The sequence below is a fragment of the Peromyscus maniculatus genome, chromosome 1, assembly GCF_049852395.1.
Source record: "Peromyscus maniculatus bairdii isolate BWxNUB_F1_BW_parent chromosome 1, HU_Pman_BW_mat_3.1, whole genome shotgun sequence".
Taxonomy (NCBI): Eukaryota; Metazoa; Chordata; class Mammalia; order Rodentia; family Cricetidae; genus Peromyscus; species Peromyscus maniculatus.
In genome coordinates this window covers 4326811-4350380 of record NC_134852.1, presented here as the reverse complement: position 1 = coordinate 4350380, position 23570 = coordinate 4326811, and the positions used below count along the sequence as shown (strand labels likewise).

The window sequence follows — 23570 nt, the reverse complement described above, 5'->3', positions numbered from 1 at the left end:
TCTCTAGTCTTTAACTACATCAAGGACCTCAGAAGGATATAATACTACCTGAGAAATGGGAGAAGGATACAAGCAACTTTCAGGAGTCTTGCAATGCCACGGACTGGCCCACTGGGAGTACCATGACCGTAGGAGAATCAGGGCTTGGGTAGTCAGGAAGGCATGGATTCGGTGACTGACAGACAGACAACACACTCAAAAGTGGTTTGAATCTGCTGCAACTTTACTTCTGCAAATCAGTAGTTTATATACAGAAGAGAAAACTATCAAGTCATACAAGGAACAACAAGAGCTTGGCAATAATTCAATTACATCATCTTTAAAAAACATCAAGCACACAGTTACTAATCAGCACTAGACATATCCCTTCACTCACAAGAACTTTATGACCCAAAGAGCAGTCTGTGTTTTTTAAGCTTAGTACAGTTCCTAGACTTGTGTAGGCTTCTTGCAGCTGTGTCCTTCATCTTTATCTCAGCTGCTCGCTAGTTTATTATTTATTTTTACTTTTTTGGTTCTCATGACCCATTTAGCCAATTTGGATGTTGCAGATCCTCCCTAAGTCTTTCTTTAGTTTTTTTTTTTTTTTTTACCATATATCTCTTCTAATATAAAATCTTTTTACCTGTTGGAATATGGACATTTGTACTTTTACACCTGTAAGGGGAAAGGGTTCTGCTCTAGTCCTTAAGTTTTTCATGCTGAACTTCCTCAACAGAGGGGCCCACTATCTGCCTCCTATGAGATAATGTTTTCTGCCATAAATCTCTTTAGTTGGGATTCCTAAAGGATTCCTAGTGGGTGAGTGTTCATTCCCTAGAAGTGCCTGAACTATTATACTTTCTATTATCTAGCAGCTTGAGGCTTGAGGTCTTTAAGGAATAGTTCATTCTGTTATATCTAAATAAGGTCCATGTCCAGCTTTCCCTTTCCTCCACAGTTTACAACCCAAGCATTCATTAATTTTGGCTGTGTTTTATAGATTAATTAGAACATTATCAGAAAAGCAGTTATACAGAACCCATAGCCCAGAGAGCTCATGATCTGTGAAGCACGTCTCCTTCGAGAAGGAGGCATAACACGGGCACTCTGCCAGGGACCTCCAGGGAGCTTAGTCCCATGGGACACGTATCTTCTGTCTGCTATTATTGACATAATTGTTCATGTCACACAGACGACACTGGAGTTGGTGTGGCATTTCTCGGTTTTTTGTTTTTAAGACGCAGCTCTAGTAGATCACGCCTCACTGTGTGTAGGGAACATAGGATAATTTTAAAAAGACAAGGAAATAATAACACAACCAAAAGAAAATAATTTAATTTAATAATTTAAATAATTTAAATTTAAATGTCAAATGTCATTTCTTGAAGGGGGTACAGGCTTACAGCACAATGGGAAGACCCCAAAGAGCAGAAGTTCGCTACTGATGTTTTACAATCTTGCATCTAAGCTGTTAACACCCATTATTCATGATACACAGACAAGGAACTTCCCTTAAGCATTCAGGAGGGTGGAACCTGGCAGGGAAACACACAGACTCTTATAAATTTAAACTGTTTGGCCTAATGGCTCAGGCTTCTTGTTAACTGTTCTTATATCTTAAATCAACCCATTTCTATTAATCTATAAGTTGCCATCTGTGGTGGCTGGCAGCATCCTCTGCCTCAACCTTCCACTTCCCAGAATGCTCTTCTCTGATTGTCCTGCCTATACTTCCTGCCTGGCTACTGGCCAATCAGTGTTTTATTTATTAACCAATCAGAGCAACACATTTAACATACAGAACATCCCAGCAAGACTCAATCTCAAAAAAAAAAAAAAGTCAACTATTAGTCATTATTGTTTTTAGCTTCTTTTTCTTTTTTTTGATTAAGGAGGAACAGTGATTGAATGGGAATCCTGAGAGGTGATTGGGACACCCCAAGATGGGTTGGAGCCAGTATACGGCAGGGTCCTGGCAACAACCAAAATGGACCATTTTATGGCCCTCAGGGGGACATTTGGCGTCCTTAAGGTCAGGGTACAGACTGAGCAGGAATGAGGGCATCTTGTGGTTGGTGTTGGTATAAATTTGAGACACAGGCAAGATGCTGGTAGGAGACCCTGGTGGTATATTCTCCTTATTCTGGGATGTATTGGTATTGACCCCACCATGAAGTGACTGCTGGTGTTGGACTTGAGGTGACTGCTTGTGTTCAGCTTGAGTTGACTGTTGGTGTTGGACTTGAGGTGATGGCTGGTGTTGAACTTGGGGTGATGGCTGGCTTTGGACTTGAGGTGACTGCTCATGTTGGACTTGAGGTGATGACTGGCTTTGGACTTGAGGTGACGGCTGGCGTTGGACTTGAGGTGACTGTTCATGTTGGACTTGAGGTGATGGCTGGCTTTGGACTTGAGGTGACGGCTGGCGTTGGACTTGAGGTGACTGTTCATGTTGGACTTGAGGTGATGGCTGGCTTTGGACTTGAGGTGACGGCTGGCGTTGGACTTGAGGTGATGGCTGGCGTTGGACTTGAGGTGATGGCTGGCTTTGGACTTGAGGTGACGGCTGGCGTTGGACTTGAGGTGATGGCTGGCGTTGGACTTGAGGTGATGGCTGGCATTGGACTTGAGGTGACGGCTGGCGTTGGACTTGAGGTGATGGTTGGTGTTGAAGTTGAGGCGACTGCTCGTGTTGGACTTGAGTTGACTGCTGGCATTGGACTTGAGGTGATGGCTGGTGTTGGACTTGAGGCGACTGCTGGTGTTGGACTTGAGGTGACTGCTGACATTGGACTTGAGGTGACTGCTGACATTGGACTTGAGGCGACTGCTCATGTTGGACTTGAGATAACTGAAGTGGGACTAGAGGTGATGGCTGGCGTTGGTCTTGAGGTGACTGAAGTGGGACTAGAGGTGACAGCTGGTGTTGGAATTGATGTAATTTCTGGTGTTGAACTTGAGGTGACTGCTGACATTGGACTTGAGGTGATGGCTGGTATTGGACTTGAGGTGACTGAAGCGGGACTAGAGGTGACAGCTGCTGTTGGACTTGAGGTAACTGAAATAGGACTAGAGGTGATGGCTGGTATTGGAGTTGAGGTGACGGCTGGTATTGGAGTTGAGGTGACAGCTGGTATTGGAGTTGAGGTGACTGCTGATGGAGTTGAGCTTGGAAGGGAACTAATTGCTGGTGTTGCTCTTGGACTTGAGGTAACTGCTGGTGTACTTGTTTCTGCTGAGTGTTACATTTGTTGAGCAAAACTCTCTTGTGTTTTGCTCGTTGGTTCTTGAACCAAACCTAAGTAAGTGGAAAAGTGAACCGGGGGGTTAATGAGTGGAGACTGACTTCAGAAGCCTGTGACTGTCGTTCAGTGAAAAGGCAACTGCTAGGTGAGAACGGCTAGTTCTGCATCTCAGCTACATTTGTTCTGCACTCATATTCCGTACAAGGAGCTGGAACCAGAGGGTGGGGACAAAGGAGGTGTCAAGAGTCAGAAAGCAGGGAGGAAGGACCAGGCTGGTAGCATACACCTCTGTGAGTTCAAAGCCCCGTTTCTGTGAGTTGGAGGCCAACCTGGACTACACACTGAGTTCCAGGCCAGCCAGAGCTACGTAGTGATACCCCGTTTTAAACAAAAAAGATGGAGCTCCAAGTTCAGTGAGAGATTGTCTCAAAGAAGCAAGGTGGACTGCCATAGGGGAAGACACCGGATGTCTTCCTTTAGCCTCTGCACACTAGAGAGCGTAACTCTAACACACTGTATATGTGCGTACACTTGTGCGCGCGCGCGCGCGCGCACGCACACACACACACACACACACACACACACACACACACACACACACACACACACACACCAGGGCGAGAGGTTTCCTTGGACTCCCTAAGCAGCCAAAAGGTCTTATGTAACTCTCTACATAGCAGAGGGTGACTTTGAACCCTTGGTTCTCTCTTATTTCCCCAATGCTGCGCTTGTTCCACTCTAGCAGGTTTATAGAGTTCTGGGGCTAGGATCCAGGTCTTCATGAATGTTAGGCAAGCACTTTACTGAGCTATATCCCCAGCTCCACCATTCTGTGATGTGAAAATTATCTGTCTCTATATAACTGGGGGAGGGGAGTCTAGGAACTACGGCATAATTATACCTCTAGTCACGCTGTGTGAGAGGCCGAAGCAGAAGGATTGTGGTGAATGGTGTGGTGAACCTGTGATACATAATGAGATCTCAAAAAGAGCTGAGGGAAAACTGATATTTCTCCTCGTCTACTGATTACTCACAGCCATTCTCCTGCCATACTTGCTCACAAAGTATCTTTCTTGCTTATTTTTTCCCCCTCAACTTTTTAACTTGTTTTTATATCTTAACCAAAGCTTCCCCTCCCTTCCCTCTTCTCAGCTCCCCTCCCCCATTTCTCCCACCTTATCTACCAAAATATACACCTTGCTTGTTTTTTTTTTTTTTTTTAAAGTAGAGGCTAGCACATGCTTGTGATTGGGATCTGGACATAGGTTTGTGGGTTGGAAAGGAGTAAACTTTGGAATGATTGTCAGTGTTCAGAGTTTGGAAGAGCCGGACATAGTTGTTGTTTTTACTCTTTGGCTCTTTGGGGGGCCTGCCACCCAGCTTCCAAATAAATACACAGGGAGTCTTATGCTTACTTATGAATGTCCAACCTTAGGCTGGCTTCTTTCTAGCCAGCTTTTCTTAAATTATCCTCTGGGCTTTTACCTTTCGCTATTTCTGTATACCTTTCTTTACGTCTTACTCTGTTGCTTGCTGTGTTACCTGGGTGGCTGGCCCCCCGGAGTCCTCCTCTTGCCCCTTCCTTGATCTTTCTTCCCAGATTTCTCCTCCTGTTTACTCTCTCTGCCTGCCAGCCATGCCTATCCTTTCTCATGCCTTGCTATTGTCCTTTCAGCTATCTGGTGTGTTTTAGACAGGCACAGCATCACAGAGTTAAGCAAATGCAACATAAAAGCGTACAACACATCATTGCATCGTTAAAACAAATGTTCCCCAGCATAAACAAATGTAACACATCTAAAATAATATTCCCCAACAGTTAGGAAGGAAGCTTAAAGTGGTAGAAAGGGGCACTGCTGGCCAACCTGCAGGACTGTGGGATTCATCTTCATTTGTAAGGCTAGCTCTTTCCTGAGCTTGGGGTTTGGATATGGGTTCTCATCGTAGAACCTCTTCAGTGTTTCCAGTTGTTTCCGCGTGAATATAGTTCGTCTCCTATGTAGATCGCTCTGGGTCTCATCTTGGAAAGACAGAAAGACAAGACAAGAGTAGACTTTTGGGGCTGCTCGTGGCACCTAGGCTCTCCCTCCTCCCGCCCACCCGCCTGCCTGCAGCGCCAGCTCCGTGCATCGGCCGCCAGGGTGCAGCGCAGCCAGGGAGCTGCAGGCACAGTGCACAACCGACAACGGATCCAGATTGCCACCGACAACGGATCCAGACTGGAGCCGCGATGCTGGTCAGCTCCAGGCAGTCGGGTCACGAGGCGGGCTCGGCCCTGCTCTGGCTGCAGCAGGAAGACTAGGAGAATGTCAACCCCGAGAAGGTGGCGCCAGCCCAGCAGCCTCTGGCACACGCGCCCTGAAGGCTGGGAACGCATGGGGAAACGCGCCGCAGCAGAGACTTAAGACCCTCTTAAGAGTTGCCCCTCTTGACCTGCTGAGGTCCCACGCAACCTAAGTCAGAAGCTCATTTTTTAGTAAAAGGGGGACCTGTAGGGTCCTGGCCCCTGTTTTGGGTAACTGTTGCCTTGCTTGCTGACCTTGACCTTGATATCCTCCCTATGCTGATTCCCTGCTGGGTTCCACCCTCCTGAATGCTTAAAGGAAGTTCCTTGTCTGTGTATCCTGCATAATGGGCATTAACAGCTTAGATGCAAGATGGCAGTGAACTTCTGCCCTCCTGGGTTCTCCCATTGTGCTGTAAGCCTGTATGTAAGACCTCTTCCCTCCTTCAATAAACAGCCTTCGGCATTAAAAAAAAAAAGAGTTGCACCTCTTAAGGACCTTTTTATAAACTGCACTTGTCGCTGTTGGTCCTTCTTGGATTACTATTCATGTGAATTAAGCAGAAGAGACCCAGAAGAGGCCACCTGAGCATAAAGAAGCACAGTGTGGGCCGGGACGGTGGTGGCACACGCCCTTAATCCCAGCACTTGGGAGGCAGAGCCAGGGGGATCTCTGAGAGTTCGAGGCCAGCCTGGGCTACAGAGTGAGATCCACACTGAGAAAGCTACACAGAGAAACCCTGTCTCAAAAAACCAAATGAATGAATGAATGAATGAATGAATGAATAAAAAAGAAACACAGTGTGAATATGCCCTGGCTTTCAATGCAGAGGTCTCTTTACCCGGAGCAAGAAAACTACTGGTACCTCTTGATTATCCAATGGATGGCAGTTTTGAATCACCACATACTATGGATATGTCTATTGTCTTAGAAGACAAAAAGCTGGGGTTGGGGATTTAGCTCAGTGGTAGAACACTTACCTAGCAAGCGCAAGGTCCTGGGTTCCGGCCTCAGCTCTGAAAAAAAAAAAAAAAAAGATATTCACACATACCTTAGGGAAATGCAGCAGGTTAAGTGTAACCCTAAAGTGGGTTAAATGAAGAAGCAGCCAGACACCACTAACAGTCTGCGGGCCATCCTTGTGGACTGGCTAGTTGAAGTGGGAGAAGACTATAAATTACAGAATGAGACCTTGCATTTGGCTGTGAACTACATTGATCGGTTCCTCTCTTCCATGTCTGTGCTAAGAGGGAAGCTTTAGCTTGTGGGCACGGCTGCTATGCCGCTAGCTTCAAAGTTTGAAGAAGTAATACCCGCTAAAAGTAGCAGTTTGTGTATATTACAGACGGTACCTATTCCAAGAAGCAGGTTCTGAGAATGGAGCACCTAGTGCTGAAAGTCCTTGCTTTTGACTTAGCTGCGCCAACAATAGATCAGTTTCTTACCCAATACTTCCTGCACCAGCAGCCTGCAAACTGCAAAGTTGAAAGCTTAGCAATGTTTTTGGGAGACTTACGTTTGATAGATGCTGACCCATACCGAAAGAATTTGCCGTCACTTATTGCTGGAGCTGCCTTTCATTTAGCACTCTATACAGTCACAGGACAAAGCTGGCCTGAGTCATTGGTACAAAAGGCTGGATATACCCTGGAAAGTCTTAAGCCTTGTCTCATGGACTTCCCTTCGCCAGACCTACCTCGGAGCACCACAGTCATGCCCAACAGTCAATAAGGGGAAAATACAAGCATTCAAAATATCATGGTGTTTCTCTTCTCAACCCTCCAGAAACAAAGTGTAAGAATGAAAGACCACCTTTGCTTAAAATGGGAGTCACTCGGAGTTCACACTGTAGTTTTTATCTTTATCTTTTATTTGGCAATCATTTGAGAATGCAGATGGTATAGCCACGGGTAAATTATGGTATCCATTGCTTTTTAAAGGGTTTTAATTTGTATATCTTTTGTACATTGTCTATCTTAGATATTTGGCTAATTTTAATTGGTTTTGTTAACATTGGTGCTGCCAACTGTCAGGATAAGAATAAATTGGTTTGGGAATCTTTGCAAGTCAAAGTTAATTTGAGATAAAAAAAAAAATAAGACTGGGCTGGAGAGATGGCTCAGAGGTTAAGAGCACTGGTTGTTCTTCCAGAGGTCCTGAGGTTTTTTTTTTTTTTGGTTGTTGTTGTTGTTGTTTTTGTTTTTCCAGACAGGGTTTCTCTGTGTAATTTTGGTGACTGTCCTGGATCTCGCTCTGTGGACCAGGCTGGCCTCGAACTCACAGAGATCCACCTGACTCTGCCTCCCGAGTGCTGGGATTAAAGGTTTGTGCCACCACCGCCCGGCGGTCCTGAGTTTAATTACCAGCAACCCCATGGTGGCTCACAACCATCTGCAATGAGATCTGGTGCCCTCTTCTGGCCTGCAGGTGTATATGCAGACAGAACACTATACATAATAAATAAATAAATCTAAAAAAAAAATAAGACTGATAATGTCACTTGGAAAAAAAAACAGACTCTCAATGTGTCCTTTATTTTTTTGAGACAGGGTTTCACTATGTAAACCAGGCTGGCCTCGAACTTTCAGAGATTCACTTGCCTCTGCCTATCCCCCTTATTTTTGAGAAAGGGTCTCACCCCAGGCTGTCCTCCAACTTGCTATGTAGCCAAGGCTAACCTTGGCTCCTGTTCCTTCTACATCATCTTCTAAGTCTTTTATTATAACTTGGGCTTAAAAGATAGCCACACTTTTAATTCCAGTACTCTCAGAAGACAGGAACAGGAGAATCTCTGACTTTCAGGTCTACATGGCAAGTTCGAGGCCAGCTACGTGCTGCACAGTGAGACTCCTGCTTTGTGGAGTGGGGGTTGAGAGGCCCTTCTATGGAGCTCAGGCTGGCTGGTCTGAAGCTCAAGATCTTTACATGTCAGCCTCCCAAGTGATGAGATCACAGGTAAGTGGTATTGTTTGGCTTGACTATAATTTAAAAGTGGAATCGTTTCTGGGTAGTGGTGATGCACGCCCTTAATCCCAGCACTCGAGAGGCAGAGGCGGGCAGATCTCTGTGAGTTCAAGGCCAGTTTGGTATACAGATCACATTCCAGGACAGCCAGGGATACCCAGTGAAACCAAACCCAAAAACCAAAAAGCAAGCAAGCAAGCAAACAACCAACCAAACAAAAAACCAAAAACAACAACAACAACAAAACCCAAATTGGGATCTTAGGATCTTAGCTCCTTGGTAAAACTGGTGTGGCAGCAAGCTCCTTTACCCATAGGCATTTCTTGTTCTGAAACCTTGGATACCATTAAAAATGGTCTCTGATGATCTCTGAGATAAGAAATTTCCCTTTCTAGGACAGATTATCCTTCCCTCTGGCCCAGGCTGACCTTAGAACACAAGACAACCCTTCTGATTCAGCTGACCAAGTGCTTGGATTACATGGGTGCGCCTCTATGCCTTTCTTTGCTAGTTGTTGGTGTGGAGTCCATGTTCAGCTTGATACTAACCCTAACCCTAACCCTAACCCCTGAGCCTCAAAGCCTTTAAAAGAATTTCAGCCGTGCAACTGAAGCACAGTGGAGTTTTAAGCAGAAATATGCAACCATAGCTGCACCCTTTCCTCTAATGCCAACAATTAAAAACACCGCCACACACGTGGAGGGGGCAACAGCAGAGGCGGCGAGCCTTGCACGGGGAGAAACTGCTATAAGAAGGGTCTCAAACGAACAGACAAACCCAAGCTTACATAGAATGACCACGTCAAGGAAGGAGGAGAATTTTCTGTCTGTAAAAAACAAAAACCAACAACACCCCCCCCAAAAAAAAACAGAAACAAATAAACAAATCCACAAAAGCCCAGAGATGGCTCAGCAGGGAAGGGTGTGTATCTACTGCCATTCTTGCAGAGGACATGGTTTCAATTCCCAGTATCCACCACCTTGGACATCTGCAAACTGCCTGTAAGTCAGCCGTTGTCAACTTGTGGGTTACGACCCCTGTGAGGGTTCATTGATCCTCTCACAGGGGTCCTATATCAGATATCCTGCATATCATATATTTACATTACTATTCATAACAGTAGCAAAATTACAGTTATGAAGGATCAACGAAAATAAGTTCTATGGTTGAGGGACACCACAATGTGAGGAACTGTCACAGCATTAGGAAGGTTGAGAACCACTGTGTAAGTGCTCCTCCAGGGGGATCCAACTGTTTGCCTTTTCTGGCATCTGCACTCATGTGCACATACCTACATACACATACACTTTAAAATAATAATAGCCGGGCATGGTGATGCATGCCTTTAATCCCACCACTCAAGAGGGAGAGGCAGCTGGACCTCTGTGAGTCTGAGGACAGCCCAGGCTACAGAAGACAGCCAGGCCGTTACACAGAGAAACATTGTCTCAAATAACCAAATAATAATAATAATAATAATAATAATAATAATAATAATAATAATAAAAAATCTCAAAGACAGAACCCAAAATGACTAGGGATTTAGCTTGTGCAATATAACTTACGGCGTGCAAGGATCTCCTCAGGACTTAGAAAAACATTCAAGACTTTGAAGCACTTCCTCACCCTAGAGGGGTTGTATGTAGGGAGATTAAGGATAGAAAGAACTGTTGAAGATGCAGGTCAAGGGCTGGAGAGATAGCTCAGTGGTTAAGAGCACCGACTGCTCTGAGTTCAATTCCCAGCAACCACATGGTGGCTCACAACCACTTGTAATGACATCTGGCCTGTAGGGACACATGCAGACAGAGCACTGTATACATAATAAGTAAATCTTAAAAAAAAAAAGATGCAGGTCAACATCTGCAATGTCCTCCTGCTTCCTTTCAGAGGGCTGGGGTTACAGTAACATGTTTCGGCTGTGACCGCACTCCAAGGAGTGTACCTTGAAGAAGTGTAAATGTTACATGAAGACTTATATGCAAATGGTCATAATCACCAAAGATTGTTCTCTGATCTCCATGTGTGGACCCCTCCCCCACATGACAGAGAAAGGAATATGTAATAAAATGTGACTCTCATGCTGTTATTAAGCAAAAAAATGTACAGTGCTCACAGAGGCCAGAAAATGCCAGAATCCCCAGGGATTGGAGTCAAAGATGGCTCCACATTGGTTTTGGGAATCAAAACCAGGTCCCCTGGAAAAGCATCTAGTGCTTGTAACCACTGTATCATCCTTCCAAACCCTCTATAACATTTCTCTATGCCAGCTGTGTTCAACTATAAATTATAATATATATATATAAAGTTTTTACATATATATATGTAAAAGCAAGAATAAAATTAACAAAGTAACCAGAACTCCAAGGTATCTGAGTGCATAATCAACTAATCAATGAAGTAAAAGAAGAAAAAAAACACAAATAAACATTTGGTCATCTCTGAAGATCCAAGTAGGATAATTAGAAGATTAAACACTGAAGATTAATTCCCTGGTTACCGGAGTTCAAATCCCGGGACCTGTATGGTAGGAGAGAACCTATTCTAACTGCCTATTCTGATTGCCATAATATGATCCCCTTGCCTAGAAATGCCGAGTGGTGGCATACCTTTAATCAGGAGCCAAAGGCAGGAGAGTCTCTGAATTCGAGGCCAGTCTACAGAGGCAGTTCCAGGACAGCCAGAGCTGTTACACAGAGAAACTCTGTCTTGAAAAACAACAAAAACAAAAGTAAAAGATGATAAAATGAAAAAGCAAAGAGGAGGAGTCCAAAGACAGAACCAGGCCTCAATGTTGGGTTCTGTACTTGACAAATGTTTATGTGGAGAACTCCTTGAGCAATGATGTGTCTATCAGAATCCCGGACTGACTCTGACTCCATTGGTACCTAGGCAGTGCTCCTTTCTCTGTCTTACCTTCAGAGAGGATGAAAGAGGGTGACATCTCAATGCTAGTTGCTCCCATTAAGGTCGGCTGGACATATAAGTATGAGTGCGACTTAAATATATATATCCTCGTTCAACCACACCCACAGTCCCACCTCTTCCCTTTTTGGCTTCTCCTTACTAAGATCTGATCGTTATGATCCCCAGAATGTCTCACTGGTGCTGTATTGGGGTGTCTGGGATGGCTCTGCAGATAAAAGCTATACAACTATCACCTACATGCAGAGGGTTTAGGTCGATCTCATGCAGCCCGGGTCAGTTATCACTATGGTTTTCCCTGTCAGGATCTTGACTGTCTTTGCCCATATAATCCCTCCTCCACCTCTTGAACTTGACTCCTGGAGCTCCACCCAAGGCGTGGCTATGGATTTCTGCATTGGCTTTCATCAGCAACCAGTGTCCTTAGTTGCTCAGTGGTCTATCCAGCCTGAAGTTGTCTTTGGAAAAACACTTACATATAAGATGGAGGGCTCATGTGTCATGGCACTGTAGAGGTAGTTGACTTCTGCATACGTAGTTCAAGTCCCAGAACGCAGCAGGTATAGGTGGTAGCGCTTGTTTTGTTCTTTCCAGACACTGTTTGACTGTGTAATAGCTGTGGCTGTCCTTGAACTTGCTCTGTAGCCCAGGCTGGCCTAACTCACAGATCTGCCTGCCTCTGCCCCCCAAGTGCTGGGTAGAATGAAACACTTTTAAAAAAAAGATTTATTTATTTATTATGTATACAGTGTTCTGCCTGAATGTATGTCTACAGGCCAGAAGAGGGCACGTGATCCCAGTACAGATGGTTGTGAGTCACCATGTGGTTGCTGGGAATTGAACTCAGGACCTCTGGAAGAACAGTCAGTGCTCTTAACCTCTGAGCCATCTCACCAGCCCCCAACATCAATGGAACATTTTAAAGAAAGGTTGATTTTTGTGTATGGGTCTTTTGCCTCCGTGACCGCCTGTGCAGAACAGTATGTGTAGTACTCCTGAAAGCCAGGAAGGAAGTGATAGATCTTCCTGAAACTGGGATTACAGATGGTTGTGAGCTGAAAGGTGGGTGCTGCAAACTGGACCAGGGTCCTCTAGAAGAGCAGTCAGGGCACCTAACCATTAAGCCATCTCTCTAGTAGCCCATAATGTTTATTGTATTTTTATTTTTGTGTATGAGTGTGGGTTTGGACATATGTGTGCAGAAGTCCACGGAAGGGAGAAAAGGACATTAGATTGCCTGAAGAGGGTTCTGGGAACTGAAATGTGGATCAGAAGAGACCAGAGAAGACATCGGATTTCACTGGGATAGGAGTTACAGATGGTTATAAGAAACCTTGACTTAAGCCCTTGTGGCTGTGGCAGCAAACTGGGCGTGGGTCGAGCACTCCTTTAATCCCAGCATTAGGGAGGCACCAGATCCCAAAACATATAAAAAAAAAAATAAAGGCTTATGTCAATACAAGCTTCTGCATTAGTGGTGAGCAGCGACACAGAGGAGCCCAGTCTTGAAAAATCAAAAATAAATAAGTAAGTAAGTAAGCAAATGAATGAATGAATGAATGAATGAATGAATGAATGAATGAATAAATAAATAAATAAATAAATAAATAAATAAATAAATAAATGAAATAGAGTCACTCACAGGCTGTCATGATCTTCATGTCCGGTTTCCTTTTGCTTTGGTCTGTCTCTAAGCTGTGGATGTCATGGCTGAAATACTATTCCACTGTGATAAGGCAGTGGAGTACAGACATGGAACTTTAGTGGTCCACTGTGTGGATGGACACATTCCCGAATGCAGGCATGCCTTGATGGACAGATGGGGAGACCAGGAAGACAGGACACTAAGTGCTTAACAGGGTGTGTGTTATCCTTGGGTTTTAAGATTGTTAGGGAGCTGTAATCATACCTCTTATGAAGCTGAGGAAAGATGTTTTATGAGTTCAATTCAAATATCACTGAAACCTGTGATACTTGAAATGAAAATACCAAAAAAGCTCAAACCAACAAAACTGGGAAACATTTGGAAACAACACGGAACGGATAACTTTGTCACATTATGAATCTAGAAATGACTCCCTTTGCTTTTAATTATTGTATTTTTATTTTATGTACATGGGTATTTAACTTCCCTGCATGTTTGTGCACCAGAAACCAGAAGAAGGTGTTGAATCCACTGGAGGTGGAGTTACAGATGAGTGTGAACTACCATATGGATGCTGGGACCTGAACACGAGTCCTCTGCTACAGGAAGTAGCTGTCTTCACCTCTGAGCCATTTCTCCAGGCAAGTGGCTCCTTTTAAAGTGGTTAAGCTGGGCATGGCCGCTAAAAGCTCTCATTCCATCATTTGGATTTCTGAAGCAGGATGGTTGCTGCAAATTTGAGGCTAGCATGATCTATGGTGTCTCAATATAAAAAAAAAAAAGGTTGATTTTAAGTTCTTGAATTATACTTCAAAAGTAGGGGAATAAAGTGGGGTGGGAAGTTGTGTCTCCAAACAGAAGAAATCCTGGGGCCTGGGTGTGGAGCTAGGAGACAAATGACCTGCCTAGCAAGAGGCTCATGTCAGGTCCACTGTACCACACACAGGCAGCCTAAAAATCCACATTAGACTCCTGTGTGTCTTTGGCTGCATTTTTTTTTGTTTTTGTTTTTGTTTTTCGAGACAGGGTTTCTCTGTGTACTTTGCGCCTTTTCCTGGAACTCACTTGGTAGCCCAGGCTGGCCTCGAACTCACAGAGATCCGCCTGGCTCTGCCTCTCGAGTGCTGGGATTAAAGGCGTGTGCCACCACTGACTGGCTTTGGCTGCATTTATCTTCTTGTTTCTTGTGGTTAGGATGTGACCAGCAGTGGCTGGGGTTAGGGAACCATTGTGTAAGTGAAACCCTTTCAGGGCTGATGGTGAGGCTCCCTGCTTAGAACTGGCAAAGTCCTTATTTGTCCTCATCCTCAACATGCCAGAAACCAAACCAAAACAGCTGACTTCTAAATCCTCCTAGAGGCTGAACTTTATCTCCGTGTGTGGAATTAAAAGCCAGTACAGCCCCTGGTCTCTTCCTCTTTTCCTCTTTTGACATGGAAGTCGACTGGTCTTACCAGTAAGCCACATCCCCAGTTTATTATTATTTTACCTACATGTTCTCAGAAATGCTTACTTGAGAAGTGCCAGTATTCAGAGTACAGAGCCAGGAGAATTCTTCTATATTCCCAAACACCAGCACCACAACACCACCAATCTGGTTGTGGTGTAACACTCAAGGATACAGAAGAGACGACTGTGGTTGTGGTTCTTCTGTGTGTGCCCTGTGCTAGAGACTGGACCTGAGGCTCTTGCTAGGCACTTTGTCCAGCCCCAGGTACAACCCCTTGGCATTGATTTCTATTTGTAGTCAGGAACTCCCTAACTTTCCTAGACTGGACTTCAGTTTGGCCACATTCTGCCTTTGCCTCAGGACCTAGAATCTCCAGGCTGAAGTTGAAGGCCATCTTCAGCAACCTAGTGAGTTCCGGGTAGGCCTGAGCAATATGAGACTTCCTGTTATAAACAAAATTTGCGCCCATGTCTACAAAAGCACACAATTGAATGAATCTTCATCCAAAGACAAAAAATGAGACCCTATGTGCCAGTTGGAAATTGAACGCTGGTCTTAGGCTAAGAGCAGCAAGAACTCTTAAGTGCTGAGCCATCTTTCCAGTTCCATGCATATCCTAATTTAAATAAATTAAGCGCATCTTCAAATATATATATTTGAAAAAATATATACATATGGAAAGAGTTTATTTGACTTTGCTGTAATCCCACAACTAGTAATGGGCAGAGGTGGTTGCTCGATCATTGGTAGCTCCCCTCCTTCACCCTCCCAACCCCTAAGACAGGGTCTCCTGTAGCTCTGGCTGTCCTGGATCTCACCATGTAGATATCACTGGCCTCAAACTCACAGAGATCCACCCACATCTGCGTCTCAATTTTGGGATAAAGGCAGTGTAGCTTTAATCCTGTAATCCAGGCAGGCATGGAATTTTTCTTCTTGCTCCAGCAACCTAAGAGGCTGGGATTATGGTCTGCATCCCCAAGCTTTTTTACCTGAGGTCATGGAGGTGCTGTTGCTTCTGTGTCCAGTTGTGGGAGGCAGAGAGCCTGTCAGTAAGGAAAGAAGGATAAGAACCTCCAACCAATCAGCTGCAAGGTGTGGCTCCCGCCCTTAATCCAGACCCTGGGGAGGCAGAGGCAAGCCTGGCTTGTAGAGTGAGTTCCAGGACAGCCAGGGCTGTTACATAGAGAAATCCGTCCCCAGAAACCAAACCAAACCAAACCAAAACAGCAATTAAAATGATGTCTCAAATGGTTCAGTGGCCTGAGAAAAGAAACAGTCCATGACAAAGGGCCTGAGGAGACTTCATGTAATTATTACAATCAGTCCGTTTTAACTCTTTCAGGACACCCCATCCTCCAATCAGTCACCACATCCCTGTTGGTGAGATGACCCATGAGGTCAAGTCACTTGCTGCAAGTCCTGACAACCTGAGGTCCAACACTAAGGACCTCATGGAGGAAGGCAAGGACTGGCTTGTCCACCTTGTCTTGTGACCTCCAGGTTGCTGCCTTTTCAAGAGCACAAATGCACAAAAGAATTAAGTTAATGTAATTAAAACCCAACCCCCAACTTATTCATCCAGTGCTCCAATGTCATCCCCTATCTACTTAGTCTTTTTGAGGAAATAGATTTAATCTAGGAATGATGGTGCACACCTTTAATCCCAGCACTAAGAGGCAGAGTCACGAGGATCTCTGTGAGTTCAAGGCAGTCCAGTCTACAGAGTGACATCCAGGACAGCCAGGGGAGTTACACAGAGACCCCAGTCTTGAAATACAAAAACAAAAACATAACAAAACAAAACAAAAAACAAACGAAAAAAATTAGTCACTCACAGTCTTTCAGGAACTTCATATACTGTTTTCTTTTGCTTTGGTCTGTCTCTAAAGCTGTGGATGTCGTGGCTGAAATACTATTCCACTGTGACGTGGCAGTGTTGTAAAGACTTAGGACATGGAACTTTAGTGGTCCACTGTGTGGATGGACACATCCCTGTATGCAGGCATCCCTTGATGGACAGCTGGGGAGGCAGGAGGACAGGGCACTAAGTGCATCTTAACAGGGTGTCTGTTATCTTTGAGGTTTTGAGAATGTTTGAGAGCTGTAATCACAGCTCTTATGAAGCCGAAGGAAAGAAGATGTTTTATGAGTTCATTTCAAATCTCAATGAAAGCTGTGATACTTGAAGTGAAAAACAAACAAACAAAAAAATCAAAAAGGCCAAACCAGCAAAACTGGAAAACATTTGGGGGCAACACAGAAAAAATGACTGTGATTCTATGAATCTAGAAATGGCTCCCTTGGATCTCTGCACTTCAAGGCTAGCCTGGTCTACACAGCCAGTTCCAGGATAGCCAAGGCTACACTGAGAAATCTTGTCTCAAAAAATTCTGTGTGTGTGAGTGGGAGGGGTTGTATGTGTGTGTGTGTGTGTGTGTGTGTGTGTGTGTGAGAGAGAGAGAGAGAGAGAGAGAGAGAGAGAGAGAGAGAGAGAGAGAGAGAGAGAGAGAGAGAGAGAGAGCAGGCACTTTAGGTAATTAGAGACAGGAAGCATCATGCTGTGCAGTTCAGGCTGGCCTTACTCTCTGAGTTTTATGGCTCTTATAGGTGAGCTTTCAGTCACACAACTGTCTTTGAGTCACTTATGCCTCTGCAAGTCAGCCTAAGAAACTCTCTGGTTCACCAAACCTAATATGTGTGGCATTGTTTCTTTGCTCTGTCTTTGGCACCCTATATGAGTGAATAGATGCTTGTGTATGATGGTCCAAGGATAGGTAACACAGCACATTACTACCCAACCAGCAAACACCCACACCAGTTTGTAGTCTGTGAAGAAGCAATTGTGTGTGTGTGTGTGTGTGTGTGTGTGTGTGTGTGTGTCCATTTGTGTGCTCCAGAAGTCAATCTTGAGTGCAGGTGCACATGGAACCAGAGGCATGGAAACTCCAGAGCTAGAGTTACTGGTGTTTGTGAGCAACCTGGGTTGTGGGACTCAAACTCTGTCCTCTGGAAGAGCATCCAGTGATCTTAACTGCTGAGCTGTCTCTCCAGGAACTCTTCCTTTTAAACACAGAGGCCCACTAGGTAGCTCTGCTGTCCTGGGAGTGACAGTGTAGAACCCAATTGCATCAGACTCACAAGGATCTTCTTGTTTCTGCCTCTATCCTAATTTTTATTTAAGACATTTTGTTTCATGAGTATGGATGTTTTGTCTACATGTACTCATGCATCATGTGCATGCCTGCTGCTCTTGGAGTGAAGAAGAGTGAATCAGTTTCCCCGGGATCTGGAGTTAGGGAAACCTGTGAGCAACAGTGTGGTATTGGCAACCATACTCTGGTCCTCTGTAAGAGCAACCAGTTCTCTTCACCTCTTATCTACCCCTGTAGGCCTATACTTCCTGATGTTTAAATATGTATGAATGTGTGCCTCTAGTCTGTATGAATACTTGAGATTAGTACCAGGAGAAGTCAAAAGATGGTGTCAGATCCCCTACTTCAGTTACAGGCAGTTGTGAGCAGATATATTTGCCAGTTTTGAATTGAACCCTGGTCTTCTGCCAAGAGCTGCAAGTGCTTGAAATTTTGAGCCATATCTCTAGGCCCTAGGACATACTGATTTATTTAGTTCATAAAATATCTTTATATATATATATATATATATATATATATATATATATATATATATATATATATATATGAAAATGTTCAGAAAGAGTTTAATTGACTTTGTCCATATCCCAGAACTAGTAATTGGTAGAGATGGATGTCCTACCTACTCATAGCTCCCCCTCATTATCCACCCCACACCCATGACAGCGTCTCCCTCTGTAGGTCTGGCTGTCCTGGATCTCACCAGGTAGACCACACTGTTCTCAAACTCACAGAGTTCCACCGAAATCTGCCTCTCAATGTTGGATTAAAGGGAGTGTAGCTTTAGTAGTGTAACCTAGGCAGGAATGGATTTTATCTTCTTGCTCTAGCATCCCAGGAAACTGGGATTATGGCCTGCATCCCCAAGTTGTTTTTACATGTGGTCATGGAGGTGCTATTGCTTCTGTGTCCAGTTGTGGGAGGCAGAGAGCCTGTCAGTAAGGAAAGAAGGATCAAAACCTCCAACCAATCAGCTGCTAGGGTGTGGCTCTAGCCCTTAATCCAGACCCTGGGAAAGCAGAGCCAAACCTGGCTTATAAAGTGAGTCTTAGGACAGTCAGGGCTGTTACACAGAGAAATCGGTCTCCAGAAATCAAGCCAAACCAAAACAGCAATTAAAATGATGTCTCAGATGGTTCAGTGGCCTGAGATAAGAAACAGTCCATGACAAAGGGCCTCAGGAGACTTCATTTAATTATTGCAATCAGTCCGTTTTAACTCTTTCAGGACACCCCACCCTCCAGTCAGTCACCACATCCCTGTTGGTGAGATGACCCATGAGGTCAAATCACTTGCTGCTAGTCCTGACAACCTGAGCTCCAGCACTAAGGACGCCATGGGGGAATGCAAGGACTGCCTTGTCCACCTTGTCATGTGACCAGGTTGTTGCCTTTTCAAGAGCACAAATGCACAAAAGAAGTAAGTTAATGTAATTAAAACCAACCCCCCCCCCCATCTCATCCATCCAGTGCTCACTTGTCATCCCCTATCTACTTAGTCTTTTTGAGGAAATAGATTTAATCTAGGAGTGATGGTTCACACCTTTAATCCCAGCCCTAGGATGCAGAGTCACGAGGATCCCTGTGAGTTCAACGCAGTCCTGTCTACAGAGTGACTTCCAGGACAGCCAGGGGAGTTACACAGAGAAACCCAGTCTTTCTTCTTTTTTCTTTTTCTTTTTCTTTTTTTCCTCGATACAAGGTTTTTCTCTGTGTAGCTTTGTGCCTTTCTTGGAACTCTCTCAGTAGCCCAGGTTGGCCTCTAAGTCACAAAGATCCTCCTGCCGCTGAGTCCCAAATGCTTGGTCAAATGGCATGAGGCAACAGCTCTTGAGAGAAACCCAGTCTTGAAAAACAACAACAGGGCTGGAGAGATGGCTCAGTGGTTAAGAGCACTGGCTGTTCTTCCAAAGGTCCTGAGTTCAATTCCCAGCACCCACATGGTGGCTCACAACCATCTGTAATGAGATCTGGTACCCTCTTCTGGCCTCAGGCAAAATATGCAGACAGAACATTATATACATAATAAATAAATCTTAAAAAAAAAGAAAAGGAAAATAACAACAACAAACACACACACACACACACACACACACACACACAAAGTAGTCACTCACAGGCTTTCATGAACTTCATGTCTTGTTTCCTTTTGCTTTGATCTGTCTCTAAGCAGTGGATGACATGGCTGAAATACTATTCCACTGTGACGTGGCAATTATGTAAAGACTTAGGACATGGAACTTTAGTGGTCCACTGTGTGGATGCACACATTCCTGAATGCAGTCATGCCTTGATGGACAGATGGGGAGACCAGGAAGACAGGACACTAAGTGCTTAACAGGGTGTGTGTTATCCTTGGGTTTTAAGATTGTTTGGGAGCTGTAATCATACCTCTTATGAAGCTGAGGAAAGATGTTTTATGAGTTCAATTCAAATATCACTGAAACCTGTGATACTTGAAATGAAAATACCAAAAAAGCTCAAACCAACAAAACTGGGAAACATTTGGAAACAACACGGAACGGATAACTTTGTCACATTATGAATCTAGAAATGACTCCCTTTGCTTTTAATTATTGTATTTTTATTTTATGTACATGGGTATTTAACTTCCCTGCATGTTTGTGCACCAGAAACCAGAAGAAGGTGTTGAATCCACTGGAGGTGGAGTTACAGATGAGTGTGAACTACCATATGGATGCTGGGACCTGAACACGAGTCCTCTGCTACAGGAAGTAGCTGTCTTCACTTCTGAGCCATTTCTCCAGGCAAGTGGCTCCTTTTAAAGTGGTTAAGCTGGGCATGGCCGCTAAAAGCTCTCATTCCATCATTTGGATTTCTGAAGCAGGATGGTTGCTGCAAATTTGAGGCTAGCATGATCTATGGTGTCTCAATATAAAAAACAAAAAGGTTGATTTTAAGTTCTTGAATTATACTTCAAAAGTAGGGGAATAAAGTGGGGTGGGAAGTTGTGTCTCCAAACAGAAGAAATCCTGGGGCCTGGGTGTGGAGCTAGGAGACAAATGACCTGCCTAGCAAGAGGCTCATGTCAGGTCCACTGTACCACACACAGGCAGCCTAAAAATCCACATTAGACTCCTGTGTGTCTTTGGCTGCATTTTTTTTTTTTGTTTTTGTTTTTGTTTTTCGAGACAGGGTTTCTCTGTGTACTTTGCGCCTTTTCCTGGAACTCACTTGGTAGCCCAGGCTGGCCTCGAACTCACAGAGATCTGCCTGGCTCTGCCTCCCGAGTGCTGGGATTAAAGGTGTGTGCCACCACTGCCCGGCTTTAGCTGCATTTATCTTCTTGTTTCTTGTGGTTAGGATGTGACCAGCAGTGGCTGGGGTTAGGGAACCATTGTGTAAGTGAAACCCTTTCAGGGCTGATGGTGAGGCTCCCTGCTTAGAACTGGCAAAGTCCTTGTTTGTCCTCATCCTCAACATGCCAGAAACCAAACCAAAACATCTGACTTCTAAATCCTCCTGGAGGCTGAACTTTATCTCCGTGTGTGGAATTAAAAGCCAGTACAGCCCCTGGTCTACTCCTCTTTTCCTCTTTTGACATGGAAGTCGACTGGTCTTACCAGTAAGCCACATCCCCAGTTTATTATTATTTTACCTACATGTTCTCAGAAATGCTTACTTGAGAAGTGCCAGTATTCAGAGTACAGAGCCAGGAGAATTCTTCTATATTCCCAAACACCAGCACCACAACACCACCAATCTGGTTGTGGTGTAACACTCAAGGATACAGAAGACTCGACTGTGGTTTTGGTGCTTCTGTGTGTGCCCTGTGCTGGAGACTGGACCTGAGGCTCTTGCTAGGCACTTTGTTCAGCCCTAGGTCCATCCCCTTGGCATTGATTTCTATTTGTAGTCAGGAACTCCCTAACTTTCCTAGACTCGACTTCAGTTTGGCCACATTCTGCCTTTGCCTCAGGACCTAGAATCTCCACATTGAAGTGGAAGGTACTACAGTAACCTAGTGAGTTCAAGGCAGGCCTGAGCAATATGAGACTTCCTATTATAAACAAAGTTTGCCCAGGTCTACAAAAGCACACAACTGAATGAATCTGCATCCAAAGACAAAAAATAAGACCCTATGTACCAGTTGGAAATCAAACTGGTCTTGTGCTAAGAGCAGCAAGAGCTTTTAAGTGCTGAGCCATCTTTCCAGTTCCATGCACATCCTAATTTAAATAAATTAAGCTCATCTTCAAATCTATATATTTGAAAAAATATATACATATGGAAAGCTATGGAAAGAGTTTAATTGAGTTTGCTGTAATCCCAGAACTAGTAATGGGCAGAGGTGGTTGCCCTACCCATTGGTAGCTCCCCCTCTCCACCCTCTGCATCCCCAAGACAGGGTCTCCTGTAGCTCTGGCTGTCTTGGATCTCACCATGTAGACATCACTGGCCTCAAACTCACAGAGATCTACCCACATGCGTCTCAATTTTGGGATAAATGCAGTGTAGCTTTAATCCTGTAATCCAGGCAGGCATGGAATTTTTCTTCTTGCTCCAGCAACCTAAGAGGCTGGGATTATGGTCTGCATCCCCAAGCTTTTTTACCTGAGGTCATGGAGGTGCTGTTGCTTCTGTGTCCAGTTGTGGGAGACAGAGAGCCTGTCAGTAAGGAAAGAAGGATAAGAACCTCCAACCAATCAGCTGCTAGGGTGTGGCTCCAGCCCTTAATCTAGACCTTGGGGAGGCAGAGGCAAGCCTGGCTTATAAAGTGAGTTCCAGGACAGCCAGGGCTGTTACATAGAGAAATCTGTCCCCAGAAAACAAAACAAACCAAAACAGCAATTAAAATGATGTCTCAAATGGTTCAGTGGCCTGAGATAAGAAATAGTCCATGACAAAGGGCCTCAGGAGACTTCATTTAATTATTGCACTCAGTCCGTTTTAACTCTTTCAGGACACCCCATCCTCCAATCAGTCACCACATCCCTGCTGGTCAGATGACCCATGAGGTCAAGTCCCTTGCTGCTAGTCCTGACAACCTGAGGTCCAACACTAAGGACCCAATGGAGGAAGGTATGGACTGGCTTGTCCACCTTGTCTTTTGACCTCCAGGTTGCTGCCTTTTCAAGAGCATAAATGCACAAAAGAAGTAAGTTAATGTAATTAAAACCCAACCCCCAACTTATTCATCCAGTGCTCCAATGTCATCCCCTATGGACTTAGTCTTTTTGAGGAAATAGATTTAATCTAGGAGTGATGGTGCACACCTTTAATCCCAGCACTAAGAGGCAGAGTCACGAGGATCTCTGTGAGTTCAAGGCAGTCCAGTCTACAGAGTGACATCCAGGACAGCCAGGGGAGTTACACAGAGAAACCCAGTCTTGAAAAACAAAAACAAAAACATAACAAAACAAAACAAAAAACAAACGAAAAAAATTAGTCAGTCACATTCTTTCAGGAACTCCATATACTGTTTTCTTTTGATTTGGTCTGTCTCTAAAGCTGTGGATGTCGTGGCTGAAATACTATTCCACTGTGACATGGCAGTGTTGTAAAGACTTAGGACATGGAACTTTAGTGGTCCACTGTGTGGATGGACACATCCCTGTATGCAGGCATCCCTTGATGGACAGCTGGGGAGGCAGGAGGACAGGGCACTAAGTGCATCTTAACAGGGTGTGTGTTATCTTTGGGGTTTTGAGAATGTTTGAGAGCTGTAATCACAGCTCTTATGAAGCCGAAGGAAAGAAGATGTTTTATGAGTTCATTTCAAATCTCAATGAAAGCTGTGATACTTGAAGTGAAAAACAAACAAACAAAAAAATCAAAAAGGCCAAACCAGCAAAACTGGAAAACATTTGGGGGCAACACAGAAAGAATGACTGTGATACTGTGAATCTAGAAATGGCTCCCTTGGATCTCTGCACTTCAAGGCTAGCCTGTTCTACAC

The 23570-nt window shown here is 44.5% G+C and overlaps 1 protein-coding gene and 1 pseudogene across 1 annotated transcript; one reads left to right on the top strand and one right to left on the bottom strand.

The window, feature by feature from the left end:
• Positions 1–591: 591 nt before the first annotated feature.
• Dprx (divergent-paired related homeobox) lies at positions 592–5604 on the bottom strand. The gene is made up of 3 exons (XM_076544040.1): positions 5328–5604; positions 5093–5247; positions 592–3280 (listed from the first exon to the last, which is right to left on the bottom strand). The coding sequence occupies exons 1-3, from the start codon at positions 5602–5604 to the stop codon at positions 1823–1825; spliced, it is 1890 nt and encodes a 629-aa protein (XP_076400155.1). The 3' UTR covers positions 592–1822.
• Positions 5605–6320: 716 nt separating this feature from the next.
• On the top strand, positions 6321–19029 carry LOC143267010 (cyclin-A2 pseudogene; annotated as a pseudogene).
• Positions 19030–23570: the final 4541 nt, after the last annotated feature.